We start from the raw sequence: 12,742 nt of genomic DNA, 5'->3' as shown, positions 1-12,742 counted from the left end.
TTCTTTTTTTTTTTGCTTTTATTTTTTTTTATTTTTTTTTATTTTTTTTCATTTCGTTTCTCTATCATTTCCGACTTCGGCTCTTCGAAAACGGCAACGCGAAGGAACTGTCGTTTGTCAAAGCAAAGAAAAAACATTTTTTTTGTGTTCTCTCTCTCTCTCTCTCTCTCTTGATATTCGGAGTTGAAGCGATCTATTGAATTAATTTGTCTCATGAGAGAGCTGGAGCGGATCGATCGTTAGTCTTCGTCTTTCGTAGTTTCACTGTTGCAAATATGTTGGTCCTGTAAGATTTTCAAACGGAGAGATTACTATCCCTTATAGATAACGTAATGCAATATATAATATAAAAAATATACGAAAGGAATTCGATTTTTGTGAGATAAATATTTGGATAAAGACGAAGACAGATAATATCGAATTAATATCTGAATAACTCTTTAAACTTTCAACTATAGTCTTATGATAAAATTATAATAACAATAATAATAAGAAGAATAATGATAATAATAATAATAATAATAATAATAATAATAATAATAATAATAATAATAATAATAATAATAATAATAACGATGATAACATATCGAACCTAAGGTACATGCATTTATGCAGGTACAAATTTGCATAGCATACAAATGACGATACATTGAAACATACCGTAAGGGAAACTTACAAAGAATCATAACGTTCACATATTTCGGAAACATACGAAGCAAGAATTCTAGCGAAAAGGGCATACCGTTTTATTAAAGCAACGTCGTTGTACCGTGAGAGTGATCGAGACAAGAGTTACGAGTGAAGCAACAACCATAACGTTGTGTGTCCTCGCACGGTTCAACCTCGGAGACTTTGACCAAAAACACGTTATATTCTCATAGGACTGTGAGCAAGAATCGAAACGAAAAGGATAAACATCGAGCAAAAGCATATATGATTTTCAAATGACATTTACGTATAGTTAAAAGGGTACAAATACAAGATAACGATGATAAGTTGCTACAAGCTATCATCGTGAAGTACACTCATCGTCGAGAGAATTCTGAACACGTAGAATAATGTCGGGGGTTTTGTGATGTGGATATAACTGAAGATAAACTAAAGATAAACTTTAATAAAATAAAATAAAATAAAATAAAATAAAATAAAATAAAATAAAATAAAATAGAAAAGAAAAGAAAAACAAAAGAATAAATCGAAACGTATGGGTGTACGTGTAAGAATGAAAAAATCGTAAGGGGGGGAAAAAGAAAAAAAAAATCAAGAAAAAAAAAAGAAAAAAAAAGAAAAGAAGAAAAATCAGATAAAATAAAATTAAAAAAGAAAGAAACAAAAACGATATCAAACGAAACGAAACGATACGATACGATATTGAACTAAACTAAACTAAACTAAACTAAATTAAACGAAACGAAACAAAACGAAAGAGAGAATCTTATTGCTGCTTCTTCTTCTTTTTCTTATTGTTGACCGACGAATCGACACCCCATAGATCGTACCATGGTCCACACACGTTCTTGTCCCTATCGCGATCAGAATCTCTTCTTAATTTCGTTCTCGGTAATAATGTCTTCTCCGCGACCGTTTGATCCTTTACAACGATACAACTATAAGTTGATTCCTCATCGGAAGCCTCGGTTTCGCTGAAGCTACGGATAAGACCATTGTCATTTTCATTCCCATAATCTTTTTGTCCTCTCCTCTCGTTCCTCTTGGCTTCGTTGTTCTCCTTTAACTCGGCAACGATCATGTTTCTTTTTGCCTCGAGGCTACGTTTGCGTTCCTTCTCGATTATCGCCTTTCTCGAAACGTTACCAACGAAATATGCTCTCTCCTCCTGATGCATCCGATACTCCGATCTTTCGATGACCTTAGGTCTTTCGGCAGGAGTCGGAAAGTCTTCGAAATAATCGTTTTTATCTGGCACGTGAATCCTCTCGGCTGGTTTTGGTTCATCTTGACTCGATTGTTCATTTGTCAAGGTAACATCACTGTCACGTTTCTCAAGACTCCGCCTAGATGTTGGACTACTGTCGGAACTACGTTTCTTCGTTGATTTCTCAAACGTGTTAGATTTATCCTCGTTCAATTCCTTCTTTATCATTTTCGGTATATCAACGAGAGAACGATGCTGCCAAAGTGCCATACCCTCTAAAACGTCGGAATCCCTGCGGAACCTCCAAAATGATTTAGTCCTTTTAACCAATTTTGGACTTTTCGTGTCAACCTCGAAGGATCTACCTGTTTGAATCAAATGACCAACAGCGGTCGTTTGTCGAGGTAACAATGGTCTTCTATCATCCTTCAAAGTATTATTATTATTATCGTTTCTCTCTAAACTATTATTATGTTCATTTCTATCTACTCGTTGAAGATTACTTTGTTGTCCGAGCATAGTCTGATAACCATGTCTTTCGATTACTTTAGTTCTTTCCAATTTGGTCTCGAAATTAGACTCATAACCGCGTTCCTTGTCGAGCGAGAGTGGATCTCTCGTGAACCTACCTGTTTCACCATAAATAGCTTCCTCTTTATCTGAATAACAACGATCACGGAAATAATTACCACGTATGTCAGTTGGTCTTTCAGGTGCTTCTTCCGAAGGTGGTCTAGGCCTTTCGAAACGACGACCAGAAGCTCGTTCTATGTTTCTATTTCTATCGGGATTCTTTTCGAATGTTCTCTCTCTTTCATAAGTCGAACTTTTTCCAGATATTGCCGACGACTTATCGAAATATCTATCCCTATCTTTCTCCAATCTCTGAGCCAATCGATTCCTATCACGTTCGCTGCTGTTATACCTATCATAACTATTCTGAAGTTGTTTCTCCTCTCTGTTACGTTCTAAGCTCTTGTAATCGTTTCTTCTTTCGATAAATTTCGGCGGACTGTGCTCTCGAGCATACTTTTGTGCTGTCTGTTCCAACTTTTGTGCAATATGTTCAACCTTCCTACCAGTTTCCGGTACGGTTATCGTACTTTCGTCGTCGCTATCCGACGATGGACTCGACGATGTCTTTTCATTTTCATATTTCGACTCGTCATTCTCTAACGAACGATAACCACTTCTACGCGAATTTCGATCCTGATTCTCGATTCTATCGTTGTAATATTTCTTTTGATAATCAATACCAGAACCATATGCATCCTCTTCCTCGTCATCTATATCCAACTCGTCCTCCTCCGTTTCCTCTTGTTCCTTGTTATTACCTCGCTTTGAATTTTCTCGACGCAAACTCGATTGAGTTTGTTCGTTATTTCGTCTGTTAGAGCTTCTCGTTGACGTTTCCTCGCCGGTAGAAAATTTATTTCGATGATTTGGATTTGGCCGTACACGGGAATCATATTCGTTCTTTTGAACTTTATCTTGAACTTTCTTACCCCGTTTACCAGTATTAGATTGACCATTCTCCAAAGTATTACGATTAGAGTAATCGCGAGTATTTTGTCGATCCTGACTGTTATCATAACGCCGGTTACCACTGGAGTATCTCCCAGAAGTTGGTTCGTCGTTCTCGTTGTTTTGATTCGCATTAGATTCTGCCCACAAGTCCATCGCCGTTCTATAAAGTTGCCAGCTCTTCTCATCTCGCGATATCGTCTTCCACGAATCGTTCTCCCAATTCTTCTCGTTCGAACTTTTCTGATCGTCCTTCGATTGTTGTTGGAGTTGTTGTTTCCCGGACGACTCGGTGATTCTTTCAGGACGTGGCTTTCTTCGACGTTGTCTGTTTTATCGTTCAGGCTCAGGATGAGTAAAAAAAAACGAAGTGTGCAGATGGAAAGAAAGAGAAAGAGAAAGAGAAAGAGAAAGAGAAAGAGAAAGAGAAAGAGAAAGAGAAAGAGAAAGAGAAAGAGAAAGAGAAAGAGAAAGAGAAATAGAAAGAGAAAAAAAGAAAGAAAGAAAGAAAGACAAAGAGAGAGAGAAAGAAAGAAAGAAATAGAGAGAAGAGACGAAGAAGAAGAAGAAGAATAAAAGATAAACTACATGATGAGAGGCGGGCGAGGAAAACCAATAGAGCCAAAAGGTAAAAATGTAAAATCGTTGATACGCTGTACAGTTTGCATATGCGATGAAAAAGATAAAAAGAAGAAAAAAAAAATAAGAAAAAACTTGGATCGTGTATGGTGAAGGGATCGTGTCGGATGTGTCCTGGTGTGTTTCGGAGCATAGGATCCAAAAGAAAAGTGTGAGCCATCACCACGTCGGATTTTAGTTCCACCGACCACGATAACGCATGCGGAATCTACAAATAACGAGAGAAAACGATATCGTCATAGCAAATAAAGAAAAGCGTAGGCTCTGTTAACGTACCGCAGGTGGCAGGGTCGATCCTCTCATCGTTAATCCTACATTTTTGTTTTTTGTTTTGGTTTTTTGTTTTTTTTTTTTTAATCAACCCGATCGAGGCAGTTGGGGGAGCAGTATCTTAATGACGGCTACGTCAAAAAAACGCAGCTATAAAGAGATCTATAATGTCTCTAGCATATACCAAATACCAAGTAATAGCGATCAAAAAAAAAAAAAAATAAATAAATAAATATATAAAAAAAGAAAGAAAGAACACAAAGATGAACAATATTACAAAAAAAAAAAAAAAAAAAAAGAGAGAAAAAAGAAATTTATGCGGGCCATAGCTATCTTACAAAGCTCTTCCAATCCTTACGCTTAATCTCATTCAAACAGGCAGAAGCGTTCCAATCTAAAATCTAATATAGTCAATCTTATATCTTTATCTTTTAAGAGATAGCGATCGAGTAAGTTAGAATGAAAGGTCCCAAAGTGTGTTTCCGGTGAGTAATCGAAATCTACAATAGAGGAATATTTCTTACCTCATGGCCTCGTCGTCGCTATAATCAATATCCGGTTGAGCAGGTGGTTCGTTAGAAAATCCACTATCGTTGCTACTGTGAAGTGAAGTCACCGCTTGGGGTGGTGGAATTGGTGGGACGGGTGGTTGGACTCTACGACCACCAGCTAGGACAGTTGGTAATGTACCTGATGGACGGATCTGATAGAAAATAGAAATACAAATTCATCATATTATCGATACGTCGAAGATAATTCAAAGATTATCTCAATCAAAAAGTAATAAAAACAAATAAAAAGAAAAAAGAATATATGTATATGTATATATAAATCTAATGACTCAATACGATACACTTATTCTCACCGATTTAGATTGACGAGCAGTAGGAGTGGCTAAATTGTGTGCACTGTTACTATTAGGGACATTTGTTGGTGTTCCACAGCTATTGGTATTATTATTATTGCTGTTGCTGTTTATGTTATTGTTTCCAGAACCATGATGACCACTCGATAACTCGTCGATGCTACTCGGTGTGACTGGCGGACGAGAGGGTGGTGGTTTACACGGTGGAATTGCTTGTGGTTCCGGTGTTCTACCATTGCTAGCACCATGACTAGGTGATCTTTTTACATAACGTTACATCACGTATTACATTAATTTTCTATACGTAATAGATCATAATAATTATTACACGAAATTCAAATATATTATATATATATATATATATATATATATATATATATATATATATAGACTTACCCTAAACTATCGTCGATAATAACTTCGGTATATGCCAATGGAAACCATCCTGAACTTTGCGTACGAAGATTTTCACCGAATTGCCAGCCCTTTTGACGATCACCTAATACAACGATTAACGGATCCCCATATCAATTTCAAATATCCATTCGAAAGTTTCAATTGAAATAATAAGTCTAACTAGGGAAATCCTGCCAATTAACGTTAATCACATCCTGTTCTTTAGAATTTCGACGACAATTCATGAGTAGAATCGCAACGAATTAATGGCGATTGCAAATGGGGAAAGTGGAATGGGATAATTCTCTTTCTTTCTCTCTCTCTCCCTCTCTCTCTCTCCCTCTCTCTCTCTCTCTCCCTCTCTCTCTCTCTCTCTCTCTCCCTGATCGGATTGGTAAGGACTCACCCATCAGTGCGATGAGATCACCCTCGAGAAAGCTCAACTGATTCTCTCCGGAGCTGAGATAAGCGAAGAGTGCTCTTGCGAGTGGTGCATCTCCCCAACCCCCAGAAATCGGTCCTGTGCCGTTGCCGCTGCTGTTGCCTCCTCCACCTCCACCTCCGCTAATGCCTCCACCTACACCGGCACCACCACCACCACCACTACCAACACCTCCACCTCCTCCTACTCCAACACCACTGCTACGAGAAAGCGGCGGAGCCATGGATCTGGGTCGTGGTGGAGTTTCCGGGACTTCTGCAAATACAAAAAGAATACTTTCGTGTAATATCATTCAGCTTTGGTCGTTCATTGTGTAAGATCTATTTTCGATGTTTTGCGTGTTCGAGGAATTACTGAAGAAAAAGAAAAAAAAAAGGGGGAAAGAAAAAAGAGAAAAACAAAAATAAATCAATTCTGAATATTATCTCATATTTCAAGAAATTCCAAAGAATAATGGAAATGGGATCTATCAATTATTGATTTTGGATTTGATGTAATTTTTATGTAAAGGTAAGCTCATAAAAATCATATCGATGTTAAAACTTACAAGCAAATATTCGCTGTGCTTTCATACGTTAATTTCAAGATATTTCAAACAGCAGAGAACGTTGCATAAATTATACTTAATTATTCTCGAGTACTTCACTTTACCAGAACGTTTTAAATATTTTCGTTTGACTTTCGTGAGAAGTTAAAGAACCGTAAAGGATAAAAATGATCATTGCATATGTATAATACTTTTATGATAATTTCATGCAAAATAAGAATATTTCTTGTATATTTTTCCGCTTCACGGTGATCTAGGATGAAACCATGCATGAAAGAATTATCAACGGGTCGTTCTCATTGTCAATGTCGTTATGGGAAGGAATATAGGATGTAGAAAAGGGGAAAGAGAATCCTGTTTCGAATTTATGGGCTATTGTATGCTACGGTACAGTAGGGGTTAGAGAAACTACGTGGAACAAAATATGCGTTGGGTTAAAGATTCCGTGTGATACGAAGATTTATAATAATTGAAAATCTAGTGGATAGAGATCCGGTGAAGACGATGAACGAGCCGTGATGCAACCGAAACTTATGCCATACGATTAACTGTTGGTATAATTTAGAAAATAAAATTTAGAGAAAAAGTCCTTGAAATTATAATACAGCGGAAATCACTTGTGAAACTGAACGGCCAATTTTTCTCTATATACAATAAAATCTTGAATACAGTAAATAAATAATAATTATTGCTCCCATTATTCATGAATTTTGAATTACAAATTTTTCATTCGTCATAAAAAAGGAAAAAGAAAAAAGAAAAAAAAAAAAAAAGAAATTGAATATTCATGTCAACATTTTTTTTCTTCTTTTCCTTTCTTTCTCTTTTTTTGTTTTAAATACAAATTACGAAAAAATTCAAAGTGATTAGCGGATAATATAAATAGAACAAAGAGGAAGAAAGGAAAAAAAAAATCAAGAAGCATGAGATTTTCAATTGGAAAATCTGGTACAGTGTTAGTAATTGAGATTATGAGAGGGATAATGATTTATGCATCATCGACTTTCGGATATCTACACGAATAGCTTGAAATAAAACATGGAAAACGGCGATTTTGAATAGCCGAATCCAACACCCGTATCTATATGTATATCTGTCTCCCTTCGTGATTCTATTCAAAACTACCCTCCAATATTATCCGCGCCGTCTGTGTTTCCAAACGAGCTCGGGTTAAAGAGGATTTTCAAAGGTCAGCGTAATATCGAATATGCGCTCGTCGGAAATCGAGGGAAATTACTGGAACGAAAGAATTACGAGTAAATTCATCGCGCCAATCTGCTTGCATTTCTTAATCCACGTTAATTTCAATGTTCATTAATTTTCCACGAATTTATTTACTTAAATAAACATTACTCGCCGATTATAATTACGCCGAGACATATTTTTCGAATGAATGTGAAAATGGAATGGTAACAATAACATTTCAAAAATTTCTCTCTCTCTCTCTCTCTCTCTCTCTCTCTCTCTCTCTTTCACTCCGTTAACTCGGGATCAACAAAAGCAAGTATTTTCTCGACGAGATCGAAACTTTACCACATGGTTGGTTGTTTCGGAGGGTGGATTTTGATATGAGGGAGGTAGGTAGGCTAGTACAGGTAGGTAGGAAATCATTCAAACGTCGAATCACCTGGCAAACAATCGACTGATTTGTGATTCAAACGATATCGAAAAGTATTACATAGAAGTAACGTGTGCGAAATCAGTCAACATTGTAATTCGAAATAACAAGAACGAAAGAGTGATGGTGTCTCTGGGTGAACAAGTTTCCATGGAGTTAAAAATCCTTGTTGGGATGGTCCAGCGTGGAGGGTAGGAAACAACCTACTTGTATATATATATATATATATATACACGCGTGCAGATATACATATACATATATATTGGTTACTACTTGAGTGTTCGGATATTTGCAAATTAGCAAGCTATTTCGAGAGCGTCGCTTGACAAACAAACAAAAAAAAAAGACAGAAAAAAGAAAAATTAAAAGAAAAAAAAAGTACGCATTCGAAGTGAATTGGGTGGTGAAGGAGGGGAGAATAAAGAGGGGAGGTCACGAGCTTTCGATCGATTTCGCACGCCGGTTTGCCGGCAATTCGATCGGCGAGCTTTCATGATCTCCCTCTCTCTCTCTCTCTCTCTCTCTCTCTTTCTATCTCTGTCTCTCTCTTTCTCTCGCTTTTCGTTACGATCCGAGAGGAGGAAAAATTGCAAATCCTCGAACGGCGAGGGCAAATAACAACCGAAAGAGCTCGACACTCGATGGGTATACCAGCCCTTGTTGATGGTTATCCAGCCCCACCTACATCTCCACTTCCTCACCTCACCGCCCCTTTTCTACTCTCCTACATATATATACATACTTTTCCCTTCATATCAATGATGATGGTGATGATGCTGTCCACTCACTAACGTTACTCTGTATTCGTTCGATCCTCCTCTAACTGTTTAGCGAACACTCCTGGCTTGTTCGAGCTTCAATATTTCGTTACGTTCGCACGAATGTGCTTTGAACGCGCTTTGACGCTCCGATTCGATCATAAGAAATATTTTCGGTTTTATCATTTCGATTGGAAATTTTGTATATTGATAAGAACGTTAACGGTGCTAATAAATATCGCCAATTACGTAACGACGAATATTCTTTCTCTTTAAAAGAAAGAAAGAAAGAAAAAAAACAAAAAAGAAAAAAGAAACGAAAACGATTTGTTGTATCTCGAATGATTTTTAATAATGATAATAATAATAATAATAATGATAATAATAATAATGATAATAATAATAATAATAATAAAAATTGATCGAAAAGTAGATATACGTATACATATATATAATATAATCGAAAGAAAATTTTTTTTCGCTATCGTCGATTATGTCGTTCGAAGAAGTCATCTATCTTATCGAATATAAAAGAAAATTTTTTTCTAAAAAAAATATATATATATTTTATTAAAAATATATATGTATATATATATATATATATATATAATTTGTAATATCTCGTATAATTTGTGATAACAAAACGAAAGTGGAAGAAAGAAATTGAGGGAGTTTCGAGTGCGGTTTATTTGATTATCGTTCAGTATTTAAAAATAATCAACGCGTGGTGCCCATAGAGAGAAGAGAGAGAAAAAGAGAGAGAGAGAGAGAGAGAGAGAGAGAGAGAGAACGTTTTCATTTGGTTTGCTTTTAGTTAAAGGCATATTCAAATTACATAGAGTGCAACCGATACATGGCTCGATCCCTTCTGAAAATCCGTAACTGAAGTACTAAAAGCTTGCGCGTCAGATTTCTACTCAGACCTCCTCTATAAATTCGATTACAAGCCTGAAATCTATACAACCAACCTCTTCGTGTTGATACTTCTAATAATGTTTTAACTCAATAAAATATCCTACGTAGGTGTTTAAAGAAAATTAATAAATTAAATTTTAATTAGTTAGTATAAAAACAATTTTAGCTTCTCGCTTGTAATTATTCTTATTATTATTATTATTATTTTTTGTTTTGTTTCTGTAAAGAGATCTGAGAAAATTGCTCCAGGATTATTATCAATTTATCTGTAATTACTTTTAAATAAAATATTTTAATTATGATTTTCAAAATTATACGATATTCCGTATCGTTGAATAATGTTCCTTTTGCAAACTGTAATTATCGAAAAAATTTCTGTTTATATCCTTATATAAAACTTGCATTAAAAAAATCATTACGATCAAATAAATTTTTCCTGTTTCATCGATAAAAAAATTTTCTTCATTGATAATGGACAATTATCAATTGTTGTCAATTTATAAGTTCGATCAGTAATTAATATTATTCCATCGTAGTTATAAAATTCAAAAAATAAAATGATAAATATTAAATGCGTGTATCATTATTTATCCATTATACATCAGAATTAATGATTATCATAGAGTGAAATTTCATACACGAAAGAAAGAAAAAGAAAAAAAAGAAGATATGAAGAAAAGAAAGAAGAAAGAAAAAACAATACAAAAAGATAATTTTCTTATACCTGGGCCGAGGGATAACGTGGAGGCATGCAAATTGGCCTCCGATCGTGCTCTGGAAAGCACAGCTGGTAAATGCGGTGGTGGTCCGTGATGAGCACTGGAGGGTGTGTTACCAGATGGTGGACCAAGACGAAGTTCCAAACAAGAACTATCCATGCTTCGTGTTTTCCTCAATTGTGAGCTCATTGTTAGCTCAGATCCACCGTTTTCCTCGTCCTCAGGCCAAAATGAGACTTGCTAAAATTTATAAGAAAGAAATTTTTTTTACTTTATCATCGTCGTTAATTAAATTTATTTAATTTCGTTTAATTAAAAATAGACGTATCGTTCGATTAATAATACAGTTTAATATATTAAACGTATTAAATTAATTAAATGTATAATAAAAATGATTGTTTATGAAGATGAAAGTTCAGCCACACCTAAGCCACTTCATGATCCAATATATTGAATTATTTTTAATTTTCTATTAATTATTATTTATTTTATATATTATTTTTATATTACGTTTAATCGTTAGCACACATGTACCTGTGTGTATGTGTGCACACATCATTAATCTATTATTAATTATTATTGTTACCATGAAATGATATTTACAATAGGTATTATAGAACATAATAATGAATCAATATTATTAATTTATTATTGTTTAGTTAATAATGTTTTCCTAAAACGGTTCGATTTCCAATAACATTCGTTACTATTCTGAATCTATAATTATTAGTCGAAAATTTCATAATGAATGGGTCCAAATTTGAATTCAACCAAGGATATGTCGTTTAGTTCTCTCGCGCAAACTTACCCTCAGTCTCGAAGCGAACATGTCCTCAACGGATTGTGGCAAATATTCTCTGGTGGCTGCAACTTCGCGCCATTTGTCAACCGATGGATGAAGAGCAGCGAGTGCGACTTCGTAAAAGCTTGCGCAATGCTTTGCCAAAGAACATTGTCGTTCAAGGACAAATCCATACCTTCTTCTCTCTTGCGTCATAGCCTGTAAAAGGGAAACGAATAAATGTAAAATAGAAAAAGGAAAGGAAAAATTGAGAAGAAGGAAAGATCACTCACGTTTTTTAAACTTTGCTCACAAAATGCATCGAGCTTCGATTTCTCTTCCTCTAATATCTGCATATTTTTTAATTCTTTATCCATCGCGAGTCCACTTTTGCCAGCACCCCTTGACTTTTTTCTCTGTTTCTTCATCGTCGCCGCAGCCTTACTGTAAGTCTCAGATCTGGTCTTATGCTGTTGCAGGAACTTCTTTTGTTCGCTCTGCGTATGAGAACGCAATATAGACAAAAGTTAGTCTCTCAGTTATGAATCTCTCAAGCAAACGTGAATACATACATATGTATTTATATGTTTATATACATACGTATATATATATATATATATATATATATATATATATATATATATGTAATGTTTATATACCAACCTGAACAACCTTAGTATCTTTTTCCAAGTTCGTTTCTAAGGGTACCAAGAAATCAACATAGAACGCCTTCAGCTGAAACAGTCAAGAAAAGAGAAGGCGCGTTAAGTGGGCTTTCAAAAGTGGAAGAACTTTAATGCATACAGCGAGAAAGAAAGAGAAAGATAAAAAGAGGAAAAGAGAGAGAGAGAGAGAGAGAGATAGAGAGAGAGAGAGAGATAAAGGAACGACGTGACGAGGACCCCAAGCAAAAGCTTAGGTAATGAGACACTTTTACGTTGTAGACAGTGTAAGAAAAAGTCTCTCTTTCTTCTTGTAAAAGTTAAAGTTAGGGCAGCAGACCAAACTGGACATTTTCCTCGTCTTTCTAATTCTGACCTATTTCTGAAGTCAACTCACAGTAGTCTCACCGTTTGAGAAAAATTATAAAAGTGATACATTCGGTGGGTGCTACTGTCTCGACTTTGAACAGCTTATTTCTTTTTCTTTCTCTCCCTCTCTCTCTTTTTCTTTCTCTTTTTTTCTTTTTTTTTTTTTTCTTTGCGATCTTAGTGTTTGGCAGAGGTGTTTGTGTGAGCGCGACGTGTGGACGTTTCTTTTCTCATAAGAACATCATTTCCTTAAGTTACGGGGTTAAATTTTTATCAAACTTCGGCCTTCAATTTCTTCTTTCTTGAAATGCTTCTTTTCTTTCTTTCTTCTTTATTTTGTTGCTTTTTTTTTCTTTTTTTT

General features: G+C 35.3%; 1 protein-coding gene across 4 annotated transcripts in view; it reads right to left on the bottom strand.

Moving 5' to 3' along the window:
• Window positions 1-1,341: 1,341 nt before the first annotated feature.
• LOC124952494 (general transcriptional corepressor trfA) overlaps window positions 1,342-12,742 on the bottom strand; it is a 159,890-nt gene continuing 148,489 nt past the window's right edge. For all 4 annotated transcript variants that reach the window (XM_047502472.1, XM_047502492.1, XM_047502482.1 and 1 more), the window contains 9 exons: window positions 12,014-12,085; window positions 11,644-11,847; window positions 11,378-11,569; window positions 10,575-10,809; window positions 5,977-6,267; window positions 5,571-5,673; window positions 5,175-5,433; window positions 4,834-5,012; window positions 1,342-3,728 (listed from right to left, as the gene is read on the bottom strand). In XM_047502472.1, coding sequence (XP_047358428.1) covers window positions 1,436-3,728; window positions 4,834-5,012; window positions 5,175-5,433; window positions 5,571-5,673; window positions 5,977-6,267; window positions 10,575-10,809; window positions 11,378-11,569; window positions 11,644-11,847; window positions 12,014-12,085 — 3,828 coding nt within the window. In that variant the 3' untranslated portion in view covers window positions 1,342-1,435. The remainder of the gene's footprint in view (window positions 3,729-4,833; window positions 5,013-5,174; window positions 5,434-5,570; window positions 5,674-5,976; window positions 6,268-10,574; window positions 10,810-11,377; window positions 11,570-11,643; window positions 11,848-12,013; window positions 12,086-12,742) is intronic.

This window comes from Vespa velutina, chromosome 1, assembly GCF_912470025.1.
Source record: "Vespa velutina chromosome 1, iVesVel2.1, whole genome shotgun sequence".
In the NCBI taxonomy this organism is placed as follows: domain Eukaryota; kingdom Metazoa; phylum Arthropoda; class Insecta; order Hymenoptera; family Vespidae; genus Vespa; species Vespa velutina.
The sequence above is the reverse complement of the archived record's forward strand: the minus strand, read 5'-3'. Positions and strand labels throughout refer to the sequence as shown.